We start from the raw sequence: 23,894 nt of genomic DNA, 5'->3' as shown, positions 1-23,894 counted from the left end.
GAAGAATTACAATCTTACCAAAAGATAATAATGTAAATCATTTCAAAGGGAAGGACTACACCTCAGCAGTGTCCTTTAACACCAACTTTACCAAACTCCTGAAATGCCGTAATTAGTAGGGAACGAATCTCACCCAGTCCGTGTGGTTTGTTCTGATAATGAAGGTCAGATTTCTTGACTGTTCTTAGTTAAGCTTCCTAGAACTGATAATAAGAATGGTGAATTTAGGACTAGATCTTGTTTTCTGTCTCAAGTGTTGTTTCATTCTGAACATGAGAGTGTCAGTGTTTTCGTTATTTACATTTCTCATCTGTTTGAGTGCTTGAAGCTTATTTTTATGGTGAAAGTTCTGGACCACTGAATTTAAAATATGTTATTGACTGGACTTACATGGTGACTAAAGGTCGTTACTAATGAAATATCTATTAGTCGCAGTGAAGACATATCCTTTCAAGCACTTACAAATGGTATTTTTGTGCAAAGAATTATGTGCATTGAGAGAAACAAAGACATGTGAGCTCAGGCGGTAAAGGTGGTTGCTGCAGAAATTGGGGAAAGTCGTAGTACTAGTATGAAAAGTTTCATTTAGTTTTGACAAATTATTAAGAATGTGCTGGCAAGATTTTAATTTGTATATAGCAAAAATGTGAATGCTGATTTTTAGCTAAGTTTACAAATATAGCAGAAAAATGTGCTCACAGCAATCAGATAGTCCTTCAGCTTTCCACAAGCATGTCCGTAAACATAATTCTAATTCATCCTGTGTTCAGTCCTGAAAGGTACTGAGCACTCTGCCTCTGACTTCTTAGTGACCTTAAATGCATACTTAGCATAAGACCTGGAAGCTGTTTTAGGCACATATTTATAAATTTTTGTGCTGAGACAGGAAGAATATGAATAAATTCTTTACCATATGGATTTCAAAAATGTGGGGAAAAAATTTTTTTTATGCAGTGTTAGAATTTCTTTTATGTGCGTGTGCCTCTGCATGCATGAGTGGCCCGCTGTGTCAACCAGGGATTAATTCTTTATTCACTAAAAGCTTTTTAGGAATTTTTGGTGCTGCCAGATGCAGCACCTTGTGTGTGTGTATATACATGCTGCAGTAATGTGGCCAAAGTGCTCATAGCATCATAGAATGTTTGAGTTGGAAGGGACCTTTAGAAGCCATCTAGTCCAACCCCCCTGCAGTGAGCAGGGACATCCTCAGCTAGACCAGGTTGCTCAGAGCCCCGTCCAGCCTGACCTTGAATATTTCTAGGGATGGGGCTTCCACTTCCTCTCTGGGCAATCAGTTCCAGCAGTTTACCACCCTCATTGTAAACATTTTTTTCCTTGTATCTAGTCTACATCTACCCTCCTTTAGTTTAAAACCATTTCCCCTTGTCCTGTCACAGCAGGCTTTGCTTGTCCCCATCTTTCCTATAGTCCCCCTTTAAGTACTGACAGGCTGCAATCAGGTCTCCCTGCAGACTCCTCTTCTCTAGGCTGAACAACCCCAACTCTCTCAGCCTGTCCTTGTAGTGCTCCTGGGTGCTCCAGCCCTCAGACCATTGTTGTGGCCCTCCTCTGGGACCCGCTCATGCTGGCTTAAACATAAACTCTTGTTAGAGATATGTTATAAGAGAATATTGATGAGCCCTAGCTCAGGATGATATACAAAGCCAAGTCTGGGAAGGAAGCTTGGAGGTCTGTTTTGTTCCATTTGAGACAAGGGCATTTTTTCGTGTGGTTCAGAAATAAATGCAGAAGGAGTTTTGTTATTTATTTTTAATCAAACATTTTAAAAACTTTTAAGTTAGCACTCTTAGAACTGACATGGATCTCAGTCCTGGACTAGCAAACCAATACTAGAAGAGATTCTCAATATTTTTGGGAAATGTTTTGGTCTCTTGTCTCTAGAAATAAACACTGGTACATTAGGCCTTTTAATGGATTATATAAATTTTAACAATTTTTTTTGTTGGAAAACTTTTCATATAGACATAATTTCCAGTCAGAAGAAAAGGTCCACTGCAAGTGACAAAAGGCTTTCAATCTGGATGGAGACAAGAAGGTTCATGTGTCTGAGTCATCAGAATAGGGATTGCACCAGGGAGTTTTGCAGCCCTAAAACGTGCTCCTCCACACAGCAACAGTCTATTTCAGGATTGATTTCTCATAGCCTCTTCCTCTTAGATCCCTTTGCTTTGTAGAACTGGTAAAACACCTCACTAGGCCAACAGGGAAGAGACTGGCTTTGCAACTTGAAGGGAAAGTGATCAAAATAAACAGAGCAGAGATTTGAAGACACACCAGTGCTTTCATTTACCTGACCATCAAGCCAGTTTTTCCCCTTGGTTCAGTGAGTATATGAGTGAGGTAGAAGGGATCAGAAAAAAGATGGGCTGAAGGTTACTCATTTTGTGAAGGCTCACACTGACAGTCAGCTGCCTGATTCAGAATGGATATATGAATCTGCGCCTTCCATATCAGTAGTCTTCAATGCTGGTCCCACAGCATGTTCTACCAGAATGCCTCTCAGCTTTTGCAAAATAAATAAGTAAATCAGGTTTGTCTTCTAATCCCAGTGTGCAGCCAAATGAAAACATAAACATTTTTTGCAAAGCAAGGTTCCTAGATTTAGCAATATTTAAATTTCCATTTTAAATTAATTGTACTACAATCCCTTGATACGCTGAAAAATTGATCTCACTTGCAAAAGATGCAATTGTCAAACTGGATCTCTGCCAGATTTTTGTTCTGCTTCCTGGGTTCTGTGGGCATCAGCGCACCAAGCTGGGAGATCTTTTGATAGAATTTGGCTGTTCTTTTTACGAAAATGAGACAGAGGGTTAGTACACAGGGGGCCATCCCAACTTCATGGCTCCCCTGGATTTCCTTGACTTGAATCCCTAGTTGATTCTCTAAGCCACTTTTCCATCTAATTTAGCTATTGGCACATCACAGAGCAGGCTGAAGATCTGGCACCTCATGTTTAATCTCCACCCAAAGAACTCCTGTGTATGAACTCTGAGGCCAATTTGAGGTATAATAACCTGTTAAGTATGTTTTTGTAGACCACTTAGTATACTGTTTTGGAAAAGCAGTTCAATGTCTATATCCCCACTTCACAATTGAGAAACAGAGTACACTAAAGTGATTTGAGAAAGGTTGCTCAGCAATACAAATCATGTCTCACTTCCAGTCATGTTGCATCCACATTGCCTTACTTGCTCTCACTTTCTTTGATGAGGCTGTGAAAATATTTTTCATTGCACAACCTTCCACTGCCTTTTATCCACCTAGAAAATCAGATCAAAATGGGCTCTTAAATATGAAGTAGCTAATTGTATTATATATAACTAGATAAAAATGGCAGCAAATACATTTAGGAGAGATGGCAACAGTTTTTTCTTTTTCCAAAGGTATGAGTGTATTATAAGCTTCAATGAAATGTCCTAACTGTAATGACTGCACAAGCGATACACAAAATCCTTAAACTTATACTGCTTTCAAGTGATTGATATCTAAAAATCCTTGATTATGAGGTTGATTTTTATATAACACCCCTTTCATCAAGCAATATTTCTCCCAGGCTGAAAGCAGTTGAGACGTCACCTATCAAAACCGTTTTTCGCTGTGAAAATTTCTTATCACATTGAAATAGTGGTTATTTTTTTTGCCAAATAAATAATGTTCGTACTGAAATAGTTTGACAACAATAACATTGGTGTAAGTAATCCCTCTGTGAAAGTATTATACAACGAATCCTGCATGTATCTTTGCAGTTTATTGTGGTTATAGTCTTATCTGAAATAAGCAGGTTAGTTTTGTAATTTTGGAAAAATTGTTTGCACTCTGACCTTCCAGTTATTAGGAAAGGAGAAATGAGAAATCCATGAGAACTGCTGAGAAGCCTTAAGTGGTTGTGATCGGGTTTTTTGTTCTGGTTTGGTTTTCTTTGTTTGGTTTTTCGGGGTTTTTGGGTGCGGGTTTTCGGGTTTGGGCTGTTTGCGGGTGTTTTTGTTTGTTTGTTTTCTTTTTTTTTTTTTTTTAATAATATTGGATTTGGTTCTCTACAACTGCCATTTTGGGTTGGCCTTGGCTCAGGTGAAGGGCACTGCCATTAGATGACTGCTCTAATTAATGCTGACTGTTCCTGGCAGGGCCAGGAAAGGATCGCCACAGCCTTGCTCGGCGCCTCCATCATCCTCACTGGTTATTATTCTTCTTAGGCTGCAGTAGGACAGTTCTGCTTCCTAATCCTTGGAACCGAGTTTTAAAAGTAGTACTTCTTCATTTTCATTTGACTGAGTGTTCAGAAAATGTACCCTTTTTTCATCTGTTTCATGCTTCCAAAAGTAAACTATATTTAGACCATAAAGGAACCCTGATTTCATTGAAAAGCAAATTCAGCCTTTTAGCTACTGCCTGAATGTAATGAAAAAAACAACCCATGAGTTAACATGTTTGAATTGTTCAACATAGTCTGACCTCAGTAAATTTACTCTAGATTTAGGTTTAACTTGATTAAATCATGCATCAAGGTGAGCCAAAAGTCCTGTTTCTTTTGAAACAAAAATTTTCAGTCTTGCCCAGAATCCTTATACATTATTTCAAAAGTTAGAAAAGGAGCTGTGTAAACTGAACACGAAGCATGAAGAATAAAGTTAAGCCATTTGTCATGCAAGGCACAGAGTGACTCAATGCTTTTGTACAAAATGTCATTACAAGTTCCTTTACACGATTTACCTGTGCTGATGTCCCTAATGGCGACTAATTTGTATCCTCTGTTGCTTACACCAGGGCAAAGGTCAGCTAGTGCACTTTGAATCTTTGCATGCCAAGGTGAAAAAAGCAACTTCAGTCTTCAAAATAATTTCCCATTTCTGCTGAGGATTGTTGGATAGTATTGACTGTATTAAGAAACTAGAATCTTTGAAAGGATTTCATAAGGCAATAATATTTTGAAAAGGTTTTGTTCTTTCCCTGCTGGAACTTAGCCTTTCAAACATGAAATGAGAGGATTTTTCTTAGTCAAAACAGCTACTTTAAAAAGAAACTTTTAGATGTAACCCAAAGAGATTTATAGCTATAAGAATGACAGCTTTCTGTGCTTAATACAGTTTTTCTGTTAGAGATGATAGAAGTAACACGTTATCTGAGAAAAGCTGGATTATCTGTCAAAAATACTAGTAATATAGTCTGATAAAGTAGCTTGAAACAATTTACCCAACTGTTTTCTTAGGAATGTTAATGTTAAAAATAAGGAGAAAATTTCACAGGAAACAGATTAAACTTTGAACCTTAAATTCACTCTTAGTGACTATTTAGGTGAAAACCGTCTCCATTCACAACAATCTTAAGTTCATTCATCTCTTGATGAATGGACAGCTTTTACTTTATTGGCCATTTTCAACTTACATGCATAAGCCTTATAATTCAACATATTCAACACTGAGTTAACTGAGGGTGATTCAAACTCAAGAAAAATACACAATATAGCACTTTATGAATACTAAATGCTGTCAAGTTATTGTTATCTGTCTCTGTCAGTCCATGCTTTTTCTTATATTGAATTAAATAAAGAAGAAATTGCTGTTTTGTTAAATTTTCTGTAGACAGTCTCTCAGGCACGAAAGGTTGTTTAATATAAAATCTGGCAGTGTAGTGCTGTATCTTTAATGTGCTTCAGATTCTCATCACATTGAACTGCTTTCTTCCTCCTTTTCTTTGAATTGCACCTGAGAATAGACCCTACTGCCTCCCCTACAATAGGTGTAATGTAGAGCTTAGGTTTGTTTAGACTGAAGAGCAACATACAGTACAGTATGACTATAAGATTCTTGATAGCAAAAGTTTTTGGGACACTTCAATGCATAAGATTCTCAGACGGGATTTTCTCAGTAGCTTGTTTTTCCTTTTGATCATCCAACACAGCCTTTTTTGCAATGAACAAACTATTCAAATTGTTTGTTTTAAAGAAGAGAAGGACAGTTGGACAGAATTCAAATATTTTTCCTCAGAAATATTTTTCCTCAGAACATCTCACACACAAATGCTTGGGTTATTTTTTTGTTTGGGAGCTTATTTGGGTGGTGGGGTTTTTTTGTCCCCCTCATTTTGTGGAAGATGATTTATAGATACTTTTTCTTCTTCTTTTGCTAATACACATCAAAGACTTGATCTGACTGTCTGGCATCATACTTTGTAGAACTGGAAGGGTCCTTTCCCCCACCCCTCCCATGATTCCAACTACCTTGTGTCTGGGGTGAAAAATGAGCAGGTAGATGGACACACGGCGAGGCAAGTAGGTGGAGGGCATATAACTTGTGCTGATACTGCTTTCACGGAACTTACCATCATGTTATCTAGTGCATTTCAACTTTACTTGATAAAGTCTGTGCTCAGGTAATGATTACAGAATTAAATTTGATTTCCAGTTGAAACATTGTGTGCAGGATACCTAAGTAGCCTGTGCTAGAAGTTACCAGAACATAGTGATAATCTACAAGTGTATTTTAGCAATGCCTTTCTTCAATAGATTTGCACACTTTTCTCCAGGTTTCCAAGGTGTGCCTAGTTATCAGACAGCTCCAGTCTTCAGGTGCAGTGCTAAAGATGGCAAATCTTCCTGAAAGTACTATATATATATAGCTTTGAATCGTAGTTTGCCTCAAGACTGATTACTGACACTTCATAAAAAGTCCCAGTTCTGATTCTTCTGATACTAAGCACAGACTCTGAAGGAAATACTGTGGCCTTTAGTCAAAGAAATTGGTTATGTGAAGCATATCTTTGAGGTAGACTTTTTAAAACTGACTTTGTTCTTCATTGGTTTTCCCTTCCATATAATAAATTATGTTCTAGATCAGTCCCTAAAGGCCAAATATTATTACTATTATGTGAACCCAATGTTCTTTCTACAAGTGAAATAGTTTCCTCAAAGAGAAGATAGTTTTGCAACATTCTGGAATCTTAGCTTAGCTTATTGTGAACTTCGTGTTTTGTTTTTATTTTTTTTTTTAAACTTGGTTGTTCTGGTAGAATGTAGCTGTTTCAGTGGGTGGAAAGTGATGATGTGTCCACAGAACAAGAAATGGTGCAGAAGATCCTAGCCAGTGATTTAAACTAAGGAAGTGGACACAAGCCAGTAGAGGATTTACGTAACTTCATCTCCTTTTGTACTAGATACTAATTCTTTTCTTTGTGGTTGATTAGCACTTGTACTTTTTTTTTTTAAATACTGGTATGAATTTAACGATAGAGAGGATAACTGTCTGGTTTAGTTCATTTGACTAATAGTTTATAGAAATAAAAAACAGATAACAAGCTCTGTTACTCAGAATGAAATGTTCCAATTCTGAGAACTGAAAACCACTCGTTCATCTGTTTAGCAACTAAGCAGTTATCCAGTCCTGCTTTTCAGGAACACCCTAAACTTGTCCTCAGCCTCTTCAGTGTTTGGAATATGCAAAGAATGTAAGACTGAGCCTGGAGCTGGTAAATTCTCCCTTCTAATATCCTTACTTCCATGTTTGTAGATTTACCCAAGTTCAGCCAAATTCTGCTTTCTGTGACACTCATTCAAATCCAGGTTAACTCCAAGAGCCTTGTTCAGGATTTACACTAGTTTCCCTGAAGGAATAAATTGGTCTAATAACATTACAGTCATAATAATATAAAAAAAAGAACTAAAAAACTCAATAGAACATTAAGACTTAATGTCATTGCATTTGTGCATTCAAAAGAATTAGTCACACAGAGATCTCCCCCTCTGAGACCTCAGATTCTTCAGCCAAGTATTTATTTTACTTTTTAGGATTTTTGTCCAACTTGTAGTTAAGTTGCTGGCCCGTTCCTGGAAACGTAAGGCTTCCCATTACAGATAACCTGGGGTTTAGCGAGCTATAATTTTGCAAATGCTACATTTTAATCTGCATGCCTTTTTCCTGCCAATTCTTTCCTTCACGCCTGTGTGGTCTGATTTGATTCCAGAGGAAAAATCAGGACTGTATTATTTTCAGAGATTACGTATTATTATTTTTTTTTTCACCCCAAAGTTGGCCAGGATGCTATTGTTTTCTCCTGTATTATATGTGAGTGCAATAATATCATCCACCACCCTAGAATGTTGTGTTATTTGGAATCCTGTTGTGCAAGAAGTGAACCCTTTCTGTATTGCCCCTAAGAACATTTTACAAAGAATCAAACCTCCGTGAATGTGGGGGGAAAAAAAAGATCCCTTTTTTAAAGAAATATATTTGAGATGGGTTTATATTTACCTGAACTCCCAGAATCTGGATAATTCTTCTGAGTTTCATAAAATATGTTAAAATAACTTCTGTATTTATCTTCTCAGATCACAGGCATTTGAGTTTTTCCAACTAGTTTAGAAGTTCTTTACTGTATTTTGTCAACATTAGGAAATGTTATTAAGAAAGCTTCTAATCTTTTTCTTCAAAGGAACTCTTTTTGGAGGACCTATTCTCTTATGGTCAGATTTTCCAGCAGACACTTATTGCATAAATCATGCTTTGATGGTTAGTGATGCAGCCTTGAGGTTTGACCACTTCCTGTTCTTCCAGGACTATGTTCTAAAATGCAGCCAGAACTTTTGAATTATTTCATTATAGGCATCAGTATTCCTGAGAAAATTCATAACTTGCTAGGTTGCAGGAATTTGGTAGGCTATAGACATGCAAAATATGTCTAAATTTGTGTTCCTTTGTTGCTGCTGGAAAAGGGCATGACGTTCCCCAACCTAATGTCTATCTAGAATTCAAACAAATATTTCAGGTTTTGCCTTTGCAGTAGCAATAGTAAGTAGTAATAACTACTCAGAGTTGCTCACAACTCCTTCTTTAAATATTAGTTGTTGGATATGGTTTTGGTGTTCCTTGTTGATTCCATTCATTATCTGGGAAAAAAATAGGATTGACTCACCTGGTGACAAGAATTTACTTATCATGCAAATGCATCAGATGGGTCTACAATGATGACTGCTGGAGGAGTGATATTTAGGGATATGAAAGCAGCTAAGTTCTTGTTAGCTGAAAATAGCAACTCTATACTTTGAGAACATGGGTTCATTTCAGTTAGGCTTCTCAAGAAACATTCGTTGATGAAGTGTGTGTCAGACAAAAGCTAAACTAGGCTTGGAAAAATCAACATATGTGAAAGGTTCATTGATCATTGTTCAATAGCTCTTATATGGTTAGTCTTAAAGTCTTTACACTTACATGTAGTTACTTAATCTTTCTTGAATTGAACATATTTTTAAAGCTTTTATCCAAGGATGTGAGTTATGAGCACTTTGCATCTGACAGGAGAATATGGAGCTAGTGTAACTTGTACAGTAATTTGCAATATTTCTGTTTTTCTAGAAAAGGTGTCCTTTTTAAGAACTCTCAGATAACCTCCTAAAAGCCCTTTCAGTGGTAATTATCCTGCTTTCATATAATGTACAATAGTATTTTATTTTATATGAGATGGTATAAAATCACCCATTCTTCACTCAAAGCTTCCACCAAAATTGGATTTTGATTGAGAGCTAATTACTGTGAGTTATGGATAAAAAGTCAACGGATATGGTCCTGAATAATTGAGACAACTTTTCTGAGAGATAAGTAAATGGTTTTATTTCTTTATTTTACTGTTGCAGGAATAAAGCAGACAGAATAAATACAGTTGATGGCCAAGACAGAATTGTAGATTAGGGATTTCTTGATGTTCGTGTTAAGTGTGTTAAATTGTATCAAGCGGGAGTGGAAACTGTGTAGTGCCAGCTTAAGCCTACACTGGATCCCATGCTTCCCAATGCTTCATATTAATTAAAATCTAGCAAAATAGTAGCTGTACACATTGTGTTTAGTTATGCAGATTCTACGAAGCGTTTAAAAAGTTGAAGAATATTAGTAGCTTTAGATTTAAAGCTCATTAACCATCAGCCTATTGACAGCTAAATAGAGTTTTCCAGCATTCCTCTGGGCCAGTGCCCCTTCATTCTGCCATGGAAAACCAGAAACATTTGTTGGTTCAGCTAAAAATGTTGGAGATTGCTGGCAGTATCGTTGGGAGAGACAGTGTGGATGCCTGCTCACTAAAGCGGATCTGGTCAAACTATAGATATTGCCACTTTTTCAGGGTGTAAAATAGTACTTTTTTGTCAAAATACTGTTTAAAGTTGTATATTCTGCCAGAACATTTTTCTTTTTAATTGTTATCTGGTAAAAGCATGTATGTTATTAGGACCAGAATTCTGAAAAATCTCCATCAGTGTTAAGTCTTGTTATAAATTGATAAATACAGCTTCTTTCTCAAAATGGTAAGGTTTTTAAGTCATTGCCTGAATCTTGACCCAATGTAGTGTAAATTCTGGCTTCATCGAATGAAACTGGACCACTGAGTAATTTTGAAGAGAAATTTTGCAATATCACAGCAATTCCTGTTTCCAAATAAAACTTGGCAGCTTCTGATGAATTTTCTTTGAGATCTGATGAACAGAAGGCTTAAAGTACAATCCATGAAGTACATATGTAGTGAGAAAGCTATTTTGTCACAGACACCTTTGAGTAAAATCCTTAGAACAGCACCATTCCAAATCAGCCTCTCTGGTTTTGTGTTGACTTATGCCACTTAAACCTTGCTGTTAAAGGTCAATCAGAAGAGCAAAAATGTGTGCAAATGGGACTAAATAACGGTCTCTGAATTATAGATGATCGTGATTCATATATTACCTCTTTTGACGTGGGGATTCTTTTAATGCCTGAAGAATAATACTGTTTAAACAAAGGTTAGTTTAAAAAGCAAAAAAAAAAAAAAAAACACAAACCAAACTGAAACCCCTTTTTCTCTAGCATGTTCCATTTGTCCTAACCAGTTGCCAAAAAAAAAAAACAAATATTATTATGCATCTTTTATTTTTGTCAGTTCATTAACATTTATAGGAAGCTCCCGTAATCAGGATCTACAAAGAAAGATCATTTGCATTATTATGCCCAGAAAGGACTAACTTCTGTTCATCTAGAGCTGAAATATTCTTCTGTCTTTATTTTGTGGGCTTTTTGTTTTCATTTCAGTGAGTGATCTGCATGTTATAAATAAATTTACCAAAGTAGTGCTGAGCTAAGCAGGGAATATTCTAAATAATCCCACTGAAGGAAAACATGAACTGACAGAACATATTCAAAAGGCATTTGTTATGTATGTCCTTATCTTTTCACATTCTTCTCTTTATATTTCCCTAGATCATAGATGAAGAAGAAACACAGTTCATGAGTAATTGTCCTGTTGCTGTTACTGAGAGCACACCTAGAAGAAGGACACGCATTCAAGTGTTTTGGACAGCCCCTCCTACCGGTACAGGCTGTGTAATTCTAAAGTAAGTATTTTAAAGCGTATTAAATTATTAAAGTAAAATTCAGTTAACAATAAATCTAATATTTATTAGATTAAGAACTCCAGTAGTTCTTAGATGCTTTTTTTCTCCTTTGATATGCTCAACCAAGGATAGTTCTACTTGCACAGTTAAATGTTAGCAGCTTAAGGCCCAAATGTTCAAAAGTTACTCCAAGGCTTCAGTAATCATTGAATTAGTAACCCTAACTGAACTTGGTAGGCTTTTGGCCATTTATTTCACCTAAAAATTAAAGAATTCTGAATCTTTAGGATCAAAATTTCATCCACCTGGTTGACATTTGGGTAAAAACATGATCTTTGTTGAGATGAATGATAAGAACATTCTGTAGAGTCAGGATTTTATAAATGGACCTTTTCGGTACGACCAGATCTGTTTGTTTAGAGCTGGATGCTTTTATTTTAGAGCTGGTGATCTTTTATTGATGTTTTCCCATTATTTCTACAGTCTATTTCTAAAGCATGCGTATTCATGCTTTTTAAGCAACAGACAAAGGTAACCTTACGTAGGAGCACTTTGCTTTAGGGCCACTCGTTTTTATGTAGAAACCTTAAGTCACTTCTTACTATGGAGAGTATCAGAGGAAACTGCAGAGAAATGTTGTCTTGTCTCCTAAGATTTTGCTTGTCATATTTAATAGGACAGATTGGTCAAATATGCTTGGACAATTGGGATTTCTTTGCTTGCTTTGAATCTATGTCTGGTATAAGCCTTTGCAATTTCTGAGATGTGCCCTGCAGTAGACCAAAGAATTTCAGAGTGTCTTATCAGTAGTGGGGATGCCTTTAGAGACACAAAACACCTCTAGGCTCTTAAGGAAATGCTAGTACAAAGATTGGGCTGAAGGTATTTCAGGCCAGTTCAGGAAGATGTGTTGTTAAAATTGCAATGCAACGGATTTCTCAACAGGCTACAAAATTGCCACCAGCAAAACTGGTCCATGGCTGCTCTCCTCTTGCCTTGTGCTTCACTTCCTTTTCCTTTTGATGATTGGCACAAGAGATAAACACCCTCCTCTTCCACCTCTGTGAGGGTGATCTAGCCCCAGCCCTGACACTGGCTGTGGAACAGTCTCAAATCTTTGGCAGTGCAATTCTGCCTGCTGCCTCTCCATATCAGTAAAATAATTTTGTTTAAGATCGTCTGTTTTAATGTGCACTGAAGCAGCTCAAGAATACACTTACAGTGTGTTCTTAAACTCAGGACAGACAAGCATACATTGGACTGGCAAAACTGTGAAGCCTGATGCTTGCCGGATGGGCAGAGAGGTTGTGTGTTAAAGCTTATATATGGAATTTTTCAGGAAGCAAAGAAGAATAATCTTTCAGTGTTGCTGAGCTGTTTATCAGTAAAGCTGTTTGCTTTTCCTCTCAGGACTTCCTCCCTCTTACTTGTATAACAAATATTGCTTAAGGCACTTACTACTGCAGTAGCGTAATAATAAGGTGATGATGTTTTATATATCCTTTTAAAGAGACAAGATTTAAACTTTAATCCAGTAATGATATGCAACAACACAAGTTGATTGATTTTTTTTTCATTACTATCCTAAGTAGAATGGCCATTACCAAAAAAAAAAAAAGAAAAAAAGACAAATTAACTAAGACCTATATTTTTCTCACTGAAACTTAAAACATCTGTGGCTGATGTTGGTTTGGGGCCTGCCTGGGTCTTCTCAGCAAATGAATGTAGTAAAGTACTACCAACTTCAGGAAACTTGAAAAACGTTCCCTCTCCTCTCTGCTGGTCAAGTTATGCTGGATGTTCAACACACACTAATTTTTACACTGTGAAGTACTTGCATTATCACAGAAAACTCAAGAGAGGCTCCAAAAAGTAACAGTCAGAACTGCACTTCTGATGTTTTACACAGAAAACTATGAAATTGTCACTGCCTTGAAGAATGTATGTATTAAATCAGATGTCCTGCTCACTGCCAGGGGGTTGGACTAGGTGACCTCTATAGGTCCCTTCCAACCTAAACCATTCTATGATAAATCAGCAGCATGCAACCTTCTCAGACTGCTGGATGAACATCAGTGGCGCCAACAAAACAATGAAGTGCCAGTATAGAGTTAGATTATCTTACTGGCACCAGTTCCCATCATCTGTTTGGGCAGCCAAAAGAATATCTTAGGAATTGAAATTCATGCGGAAAGGAAAAATTCTTGGTGTTACTGCTATTTTCAGTGCATGGAGTTATCTTAGGTGTGTATGTGCTGGCGAAAGTGAAAGGAAGTTGTTAGGTACTTTCCAGTAAAAAGTATGCGAAAAATACAAGCTTGGTCCCTCCCAATGGCTGTTTTACTGACCTCAAGGGTAAGTAACTGCTCCATTCCTGAGGACATTTTAAAGAAAGAAAGAAACAGTCAACATTATTACCAGTTGCTGATGCCAGAAATTAATGTCATAATGCGGCATTTGTTTGTGCTGCAGTGCAGTCCTCCATGGCACCTTCCATGGCAATCACTGATGTGGTTTTAGCTTTAACAACATTTACATTTTTGCTTTTGTATGTAAAGCTTCGACCACGTCTGAATTAGAGTTTATAGTCAGCATTCTTTATAAACCTTTACGGTCATCTCCCACAGAATAGCATAGAAATGTTGGATGCAATTTTCAAAATTATTCTGTCATTTGTGAGAACTTTAATGATATAACAAAACCAAAAGTCTAAAAGCAGTTATTATTATTATAAATAGTTAAGCCCAAACTAATCATGGAAAAATTCTGAAATCTTGAACTTTAGAGGAAACAAAAACTCTCTGTATTTTCCTTTTTTCTTCTGTGAGTGATGGGGTGCACATAGTTTTTTTATTATCAATATATATCCATTTCAGTCCTTGGAGCCTATCCGGTCATTTTCTTTTAGAATTTCCAAAACTGAATGGCAGTGTTTTGGGACTGTTCTGAATCATAAGGATATACTTCTTCCTTTTCACTGTGTCTTGGTCTAATGACTTCAATATATAGAAAGTTAAATGTAGTCACAAGTTAAACATAACTGGTCCATAAACATTTATTACAGTTTTAGTGCCAAATATTGTTTTTTTTAAGATTTGTAATGATATAATTAAGTATAGAGGCTTCCAGGAAGTTTTCCTTGGACTAGTCACTAGGTTTGGGAACATTTCTTTGGTGTTTTTTTTTGTTTTGTTTATTTTTTTTGGCGGGGGGTGGGAGTTGTGAAGTCTGATACCTTTCCTTTGATAGAAACACTTGATTGCCCACATTTGGCTAGTTGTCTTCTCAATGCTTTCTAGGCATAGTGCATGTGATCAGTTTGGTTGTGACAAGCATAACATGAAACAGACAAATGGTAATCTGTAGCTTCCAGGTTCAGCAAGGGATGCTAAATCTTTTGGCATGAAGCACATGTGTGTGTAATGCTAGCTTTCTGGGTGACTGCAAAATACAAAGTTTAGGAGAATTAACATATATTTGAATTCATCTTATCATCACTGCTTTCTAAAACATCTCCTTCTGTGTGAAAACTTAGAATTTGAAAAAAAAAAAAGAGGGAGATGGATTAACATATGATGTTGTGCTGTAATTCCTTAGTTGAGAAAAATTCATCCATTCTCTTCATTCCCACTAAGTGATGACAGTGAAATAGCCTAAAGGTTTGAATCCTTCTAGACTCTCCATTGAAACTGCCAGTGTGCTGAATATACTTCTGGGGTGCAAACAACAGCTGAGGCTCTATTTGTCCAAGCATTTAAGCCTATGCTTGAGTCTTACTGACTACACAAGACAGAAGACTTTGCTTAGAGGTTATGTATTGCTTGAGAGACCCTCAAGCTTTAAGCCCTCTTTCTAGTTGCCTGATGTATTCTAGGAACACTGTGCAGCTAAATCCAATTATAGAAAGGTACTCAGACTCCAGCATACCAGCTCTTAAAATGATTTTTTTGCAGGTGGATGAAATGGAGAAATGGCATATCATTTTGAGGATGGTCCCATGTACTGCAAGACAATTTTAAGCACCTTGATTTTTAGAATGACCTAATCGAAATAGAATGCATTGTCGGCTGCCAGTTAGTGTAGTCAGCATCATCACAGCCCTAGGTACTTGAATAGAAAGTTTTGCTATGTGGAACAAAGTTGTTATAAAAAGATAAATCGACAGAATGCACTCAGATCTTACTTAACAATAAGGATTAACTTGGCTGCCTCAGCCTCTGTGCTAGCTTCAGAAGCTACCCAAATATCAGCACGAGCAGGAACTTTCTTGCTTCTATGATTAAAAACATCTATTTGGACCATTCTGAGCTGTCATGCTGTGCGCAGTCTACCTGTTTTCGTGTTCACAATACAACATTTAATCTTTCTATCCCTGTTTACTTTCCCTTGTTCTTTGTGGTTGATTGGACGCTAAAGTGCCATGTGGCAATATGGGAGGAACAGTAATTTCTTTCACCTTCAGGTAAAAATTTATATTCTAAAACTTATTTACTGGATTTCTGGGCTCTTCAGAATGCATTTGCTTTCTAGCATCTTTGAAAGCCTACTGTTAAAACTTTCTAGAGAGATATTTATATTTATTTTTGTTATGTGCAATTTATATAAATTATAATTATATAGACAGTTGAGCAGTGGCAGACCCTGATGGTTTTTATACCATCACATGGAAGTGGAGAAATTTTCAGTGTAATATTTTGTCTAAGTGAGTCTGAAAATGGTTTTAACTTTTTAAAACTTTTTTATGCATGTAGGCTGTCATGCTCGATTTTAGCATGTTCTGCTTTTCAGCAGAAGTAGAACAGCATACATGACCATTTTTGGTTTTATATCTGACGGCTAATATTCGAAGACTACTTAATTCTGTAAAAAGAACAGCAAATGGAGATTTCTGTAGCTTAACAAGGAAAGTCTTAAATATGGACTCTAATAAGTGATTTACACCATTGACAAGAATATACAATAAATGTTTATTAAAAGTTTCTTAACAGTGATGGAGAATTGCCTCTTTTAGGCCATTTTTAGCCCCAGATTTCTAGATTCGACTGGTTAATTGTATTCAACATAAAATGTCTCTGTTCAATGTGGTACTGAATAAGCAGGTAAAGGTCTGACCCGTGTAATTGATGGAAAATACAGAACAAAATAGTTTTCAAGCACTTTTAGAATTCTGTAATATAAAACAAGAGTAAAGAAAATTTTGTAAATCATCTTAGGTTTTATATATTAAAATTTCATGGTAGGGAGAATCTTGTTAATATCCAAATTGATTAAATCTGTCAGCTGGTGTAGATCTCATGAAGAGCCAAGTATTGCTAGATGGTAATTATTTTTTTCTCCTTCAACATAAGGTGATTTTCACTGTCTGAGATAAATTTTTAATGTAGTAAATAATGGCCACATGCAGATAAGTTATATTCAGTTTACCATTTAGAAAAGGAACCCCAGTTCTCTGGCTGGCTAATGGAATAAAGGAGTTCTCAGGCAATGGATGTGTCTTGTGTAGTAAATGTAACAAAAGTTCTTGCTGACAAGTTATTTCTGCTATACTTATCATGCTTAAATAACCAACAAATTAAAATCTGGTATCTGGAGATAGTGTTTATTACCAGCAGAAATCCGCTGTATTTGTCACAATGTCTGCTGTTTTCTTCTGGAAATGTTTTCTGAGCCATCTCCAGGGAAGTGTTTTCTAATTTCTGAGGAAAATTCTGAACTTATTGTTTTTCTGCATTTGTCATTATCTTCATGATTTTAATTACATTGGTTTTCGTTTAGTTGTGCTATTGTAGCAAAGATATCATAGCTACAAGGACAACTTTAATTCTAGTCCATGGGTCTATGCCTTGGATATAATACTCAGTTTCCAACCTCTGCATGGTTTCTGGCAGTCCCCTTGCTCTCAAGCCTTCAAAGTTGTAAGGGTGAATGAACTCCACCTAGAGCTTTTTGAACATGTAATTTTTTATTTCTTGTAAATTCAAGCATAATATTCATTCAGGTCACTTGGCATCTCACTCTGAGTAAACACTACACTGAAATGTGATGTTGGAAAGACTAAAATAAGAACCAAATGCAAAGCAACCAAATGTTAAAAACCCCATGAGTTCATAACTACATATATACACTGAAACTGTCTTGATATGCAGCCAAATCTCTTCTCTACACTCAAAACTCATGATGAGATCCAGCCAGGGAGTCCTTGGGCCAGAAACAGAGTGCAAGACATCTGGGTAACAAGCCCCACAAAACAAAAGAGCAGCTCTGTGGTGTGTAAATTAGTATATGACCAACTGAATAACACTGCATTAAGAAAAGTGTTTATCAGAAATGCCAAATTTAAATGGTCAGAATAAAATGTATTTCAGAAGTAATCTCTCTTACTAAAAGTGTTGATATTATGATTCTCTATTGCAAAAACAAGTTGCACAAATTTAATCCTACCAGAAGGAGGTTTCAGCTGTCAATGAGGTCGGTGTCAGACTCCTTTAAATGGGTGGAAGCTACAGTGCTACTTTTGAAATTATTGCCAGTCATGTAAAAGGAACACCTGATAGATGATCACAGAATTGAACTTAAAAACCAATAAAGAAGAAAGAATGGTGTACAGTTACTGCTGACAAATTTGTGTGCTACTTTTCAGGCTTGTCCCACATTCCTCATCAGTACCTATGAGGTGGCAGAGGGAAGAGATGTGAGGCAAGGTTTTAAGTTATTCAGGTTACTAGACAAAGGTGATTAAGCAGTATAAGTAGATTCTTTGCTCCTCTTTGTTGCTCTCACCACTAAAATGTTTTCTTTTCTTTGCTAGTCTGTACTTAGCCCAATACGTACAATTTTCCTTGATTTGTTGGGATACTTACCTGAGTAATATACAGCTCAAGTCTTTTTCTGTATGCTTAATTGGGTGTTTCCTTAAATGCTTTACATGGGATGTATTCTTTAAATGCCTCCTATTTGTTACAAAATGTGAAATATGATGATTTTACACATTCTTTTAGGATTCCTGAATACTTGTGGGTTGTACTTCTTGAAAAAGAGATTTGTGGGTTTGTACTTACGGAAAAACCACACTGTTTATTTTGAGGCAGATGAGCTACTAGTACATAGCTGAAGAGCTGTGAGGAGTTCACTACGAAATTATGCCTCTAAATATTCAAGGTGTAAAAACAAACAACAAAAAACCTCTGCTTTTTTGAACTGGATATTAATCTTGTTATTCGGTCTTTTGCATTTATCCTTTCAGTCTTCCTGTGTGATTGTCCAGATACTCATATGTCAACGATTTTACCTGTTTATTAGAATATGAATACTGGAGCCATTGAGCACACTTATAAAGCATTTACTAAAGGCTTTCCATTATGACTAAATATAATGGCCAAGGAAAAATAGAGAACAATCTGCCTTCCTTGCCTAGCAAGAGCTCTCAGTAACAATTATATGCTGTTCACGAAACAATAGAGGATAACAGTTCTCACATTAGAAACAGCTATATTGATTTTTTCCCAGTAGAATTAATGTCTTCTGCATGCAGAGAAATGATCAAAATTCCTCTACTAGTAGTTTAAGAAAAAAAAATAATCTGTATCTTCTGGTTAACTACCACAAAACAACAGTAGCTTCTGAACTTCATTTTTGATAGAGATATTAGCAGTGTAGCTTAATATTTCTTTGTGCATAACTTAAATAATGTATTTTATGTAGACTCTTCAGGTATTTCTACACAATTAAGATAGAAATCTAAGATATATCTATATATCCTAACAGTCCCCAGAACAAATACAACCTTTGATATACAGAAAAAGTACTAATTTTCTATATGCAATTGTTTTGACCTGCTTTTATTTTTCCCCATTCTTCACCTTTTGGAGTTGTTGTAACAGAAATGTGCACAGCTTTAAATGGCTAGGGACACAGATTGGAATTGAGCAGATTTGGGTCCTTTCCTGTCTTTCATACTCGGTTATCATGTACAGCTCAACTCATTTTTCAATGCCTCTGCTTTCTCAAAAGCAACCAGAGGCCAGTGACTCTTTATGAAACACTGCAAGATAAAAAAGGTTATGTGCTAGTATTGTACTATTCTAATTCATTAAAAATAATTTAAATGTTGTCTTTATCCAGCTATATGTTTACTTTTTTTTTTTTGTAAAGTAAATAAGACAAAAGTTTAAACTTTGCAATGTAACTAACTTACAGGCCTGTATTTCATTTTTTAGGCTAAACATCCACAGAGATTTTACTTGTATTAGGAAAGAATAACCTTCTGCATTTCTATACATCTTCTATATTTATAGCAGCTCTAATATTAGATTGTAAAAATGCATATTTGCATTTTAATATATACAGTAGCAGCCCCCTGGATCTACTGACTAAATACAACCACATTTAAAACAAAAATCTGTTTCACTTTCACTTTCTTACAGATTTAATATTGTTTAATTCACAATGGGAGCGCATGAATTCAGAAAATGTAAATGGATTTTCTTATAATTTTACATTCTTAATAATCTTTTTAACAGCACAATTAATATAGTAATCCTATAAAATCTAGCTAGATTCATTCATATGCTATTTTGTTTGCAAGGCCATAGTGTTGCAAAGCAGCTTAATAGTTTTGCTAATGAAAGATGAGTTTATTTCTTGAGGAATGCAAAGCAATAAAAAAACCAAGATAGGGTAAAAAAAGAGTAAGGAGAGGATGATGGTCTTTTCTCTAGTGATGGGAAAATATAGTTATGGATTTATTAGGAAAGATAATATTTTTAACTGTTTCACATGGTACCTTGAAAATGCCTATGATAATTTCATATTTTTTATTTTTTAAAAATCAGTGTTACACCACATTTTGTGGTAAATGGAAGTAACATGCAATTACTTTCATTGGTCCATATGGTAATTATTTTGCAAATATACTTGTATTTTTGTAAAACAAGCTGTTTTACAAAGAATAAAAAAATTGTGTCCTTTGTGCAGTGGGGTAGGAATGCAGGCATTAGAAAAGTACAACATACTTTATGATAAGACACTCATATCAGTTCTCTTTTTGATTATTGCTGTGTTTTCTCCAGACTTTCTGGGGAAATACTGCAATTAAGATTAATCATTGAGGTTAACAGTTGACACAAACTCAAACGCAGAACTGATGAGAGGTCAATTGGATTCTCATTTGGTACTCAGCAAAGATATATGGGGTGTTCAAAACTCACTTTTACTTCCGAACTATTACATATGCTGAATTTCTTGGTCTTTTTACATTCTCAATGCTGTTCTAAGGATACTTGCTATGTGCTTAAATTGTGTGCTAAGAAAAATCCTATGAAGTATGAAGGTGGGTATAGTGCTTTCTAGTAATTCTACTTTCTGATCCAAAACTTGAAGATAAAGAGGGAAGCCATAGCAAAAGATGTTAGAAGGGGCTTTCGTGAAATGCCCGTCTTTTACTGTCTGACAACAGTACGACAGTAGGGTGCGCTATGTTTGGGTTGTCCCTGCCCACCTCTGTTCATCTTAAAGGTCGATGGAGCCTTGGCAGTCCCCATCAGGGAGTGGTGCCAATACTTACCTGTCATTGCTGCTGTTTTTCTAAACTGGTTCCTCTGATGCCCCTCATTCTCAGGTGCTGTAACCCTCTTTTCAACCCATGCCTTCCTTCAATCTTCTTTTCTGCTACTCAACCCCAGCTCCTTCAATGTTTTTCCCCTTCTAGATATCTGATTGTTCTCATTAGTCTTGTCTGAACTTTCTCAAAATGATCCATATCCTTGAACTGTGGTACTCAGAACTGGGCATTCTAATCCTACAGATGCCTTACATGACTCCACACGGTCTTAGAGAAAGTGCTTCCACCATAGTGTTTGCTGTTTTTGGTAAAAGAATAACATTTACTTGTGTTCAGCCCCGACCTACTAGAATCCCTTCATCCTGCTATCAAATACTTCTTTCATTGACTTTTTCCTTTTTGTCTTTGTGCACATAACTACCCTTATCTAAAACTAGGACTTTGTGTCTAACATTATGTAATTACCGTTCTTTTCAGAATTCCTTAGGTTTATGAACTATTTTGCATTTTAAGCAACTGCAGCTTGATACTGTCTGCAGTCAGTAACTTGTTCTCTAGTCCATCGTTCAAGTTATAAATGAAAGTATGCAAAACCACACTGAACTTGAAACTCATCAGTGAGTTCCAGCTGAGTTCTAAACATATGAAAAATCAAATTAATTTGTTTTAAACATATGAACATTGCTGTCTAAAAATCCTGCCATCTAGTTCTGATGTAATTATATGTAAGCATTTGTAAAAAAATTTTGAAAAAATCTGCCAGTTTGATGTATCTGAGTATTTACAAATCTAAAAAGATGTAAAAAAATACTGAAATTTTTTAAAATAGTATTTTTTATTGAGAAGATTCTTGTTGGAGAAAGATAAATCCTCAGAAAATTATTATTACCTATTATTTACATATCCTGCAGATGCAAAAGGATTTAAGACATGTAAGGAGGGAAGTTCTCTGAAGTATCTTGCACTGAAATCTGATTTTGTCTGAATTTTCCTCCCAGTAAGTGGGGAAATAAAACAATAAATTTTGACTTATTTCTGGCTAAGTCTGTAGTAGAGTCTACAATTTCATAAATTTCAAGTAGTGGGATGAAATAAAAAACCTCCATAATTTTCTTGTTGTTTGCTGTTTGTAAATGAAAATCATTGTTAATTTAGGAGCTAGACAGCTGTAGAACATTTGCCATTCGGCAGCAGCTGTCAGTAGCACTCCAGTTTATTTTACAAACAGATGTTTAACTTGACTTCAGTGCCATTGTCAATTTTTGAGGGGAAACAAAGAGAAGAAAGGAATCGAAATAATCATGATAGCCATAATCTGATTATCTTTCAAAACATAAAGCAGAGTCGCTTTTGATGACATGAAAAGTGTTCTCATTTTTTATTACTGAATGTTTTAATTTTTTTTTTTTTTTTTGGTAACTGCATGAACTGAAATTAAGCTTTCTAAATGCATGGTAACTCATGTTAAAGAGGTGATTTGTCTTATGTCAGGAACTGAAGGGGTTATTTTAATGTAGTGCGCTATGTTTTAAAAATGCGTATTTTATTTATTAATCAAAATGTCATACTATTTCTACAGTTTACAGATAGATATTTTTGTCTCTATATTAAAATTGGTGCACCAGTGGTCCCACTGTCATACAAACATAATATTATTTACAGTAGTATAATAGTATACTGATTTCACATCAACAAAAGTGAAGGGCAAATTTGGTCTAGTGATGAAACGAGGTAATGAAAAAGCTGAATAACATAATGTGGTTAATTTTTAGTTTTAGTAACCAATTGTTTTATCCAGTATGTGCCCAGTGACTAGGAGGCTTTAGCAGAAAGTGCTGTTAGAATATCTTGGCAAGATCCTCCGTTATTCAGAATGTCTATAGACCCAGATGAGAGTTTAAATTAGCAGTGTATGGTTGTGCTGGTTTTGGCTGGGATGGAGTTAGTTTTCTTCATAGAGGATAGCATGAGGCTGTGTTTTGGATTTGTACTGAAAACAGTGCTGGTAACCCAGGGGTGTTTCAGTTTCTGCTGAGCAGGGCTGACACAGAGTCAAGGCCTTTCCTGCCCCTCACCCCACCCCACCAGCGAGCAGGCTGGGGGGGCACAAGGTGCTGGGAGGGGGCACAGCCAGGAGAGCTGGCCCCAACTGACCCCAGGGATGTCCCACACCATGGCGTCAAAGCTGGGGGAGGAAGAAGGAAGGGAGGTACTTTTGGAGTGATGGCGTTTCTTTTCCCAAGTAACGGTTACGTGTGATGGAGCCCTGCTTTCCTGGAGACGGCTGAACTCCTGCTTGCTGGTGGGAAGTAGGGAATGAATTCCTTGTTTTGCTTTGCTTGTGTGTGTGACTTTTCTTTACCTGTTAAACTGTCTTTATCTCAGCCCACGATTTTTCTTACTTTTACCCTTCAGATTCTTCCCCTGTCCTACCAGGGGTGGGGGAGTGAGCGAGTGGCTGTGTGGTGCTTAGTTGCTGGCTGGGGTTAAACCACAACCATGGTTCAACCCTACAACACTTTGGCAATTTTTAGATGTTACAAAGTTTAATCTAAATTAGTCATAAAGATGGCACATCTTACTGGTCATTTGCACCTTGTTCAGATATTTCAAGTCTATGTGTTTCTGTGAGGATATATGATTCTATGTAAGTAAACCTGCAGTTAAATTTAAGAAGCTATAATGGGTGTCCTGTTTTGTATGAAATTTTATGTGTTAGCAAAATTTTTCTAGCATGCTGAGTTCAATATTTGCTGAATTGTCTGCATGTGCACAACAATCTAGAACAGCTCCGCATAGCACGTTTTACAGTTAAAATTTCAAGCACAGCTATATTTCAGTATGAAAGGCAAATGGCTGAATTAACAAAGTGTCAGATTCTGCCACCTTACTTATATTGAATAGTATTTAAACTCTCAGTGGATTAAAATATATTAACTGGAGACTCTATAAAAGTGATGTATTGTATAA

The 23,894-nt window shown here is 36.2% G+C and overlaps 1 protein-coding gene across 1 annotated transcript in view; it reads left to right on the top strand.

Moving 5' to 3' along the window:
• Positions 1-23,894, top strand: part of SPON1 (spondin 1) — a 206,069-nt gene that overhangs the window by 30,889 nt on the left and 151,286 nt on the right. Inside the window, exon 3 of the mRNA XM_075094884.1 lies at positions 11,232-11,365. Within this exon, the coding sequence (XP_074950985.1) occupies positions 11,232-11,365 (134 nt within the window). The remainder of the gene's footprint in view (positions 1-11,231; positions 11,366-23,894) is intronic.

Source organism: Phalacrocorax aristotelis, chromosome 5, assembly GCF_949628215.1.
Source record: "Phalacrocorax aristotelis chromosome 5, bGulAri2.1, whole genome shotgun sequence".
Lineage (NCBI taxonomy): Eukaryota > Metazoa > Chordata > Aves > Suliformes > Phalacrocoracidae > Phalacrocorax > Phalacrocorax aristotelis.
This window is presented reverse-complemented; position numbering and strand designations above follow the sequence as displayed.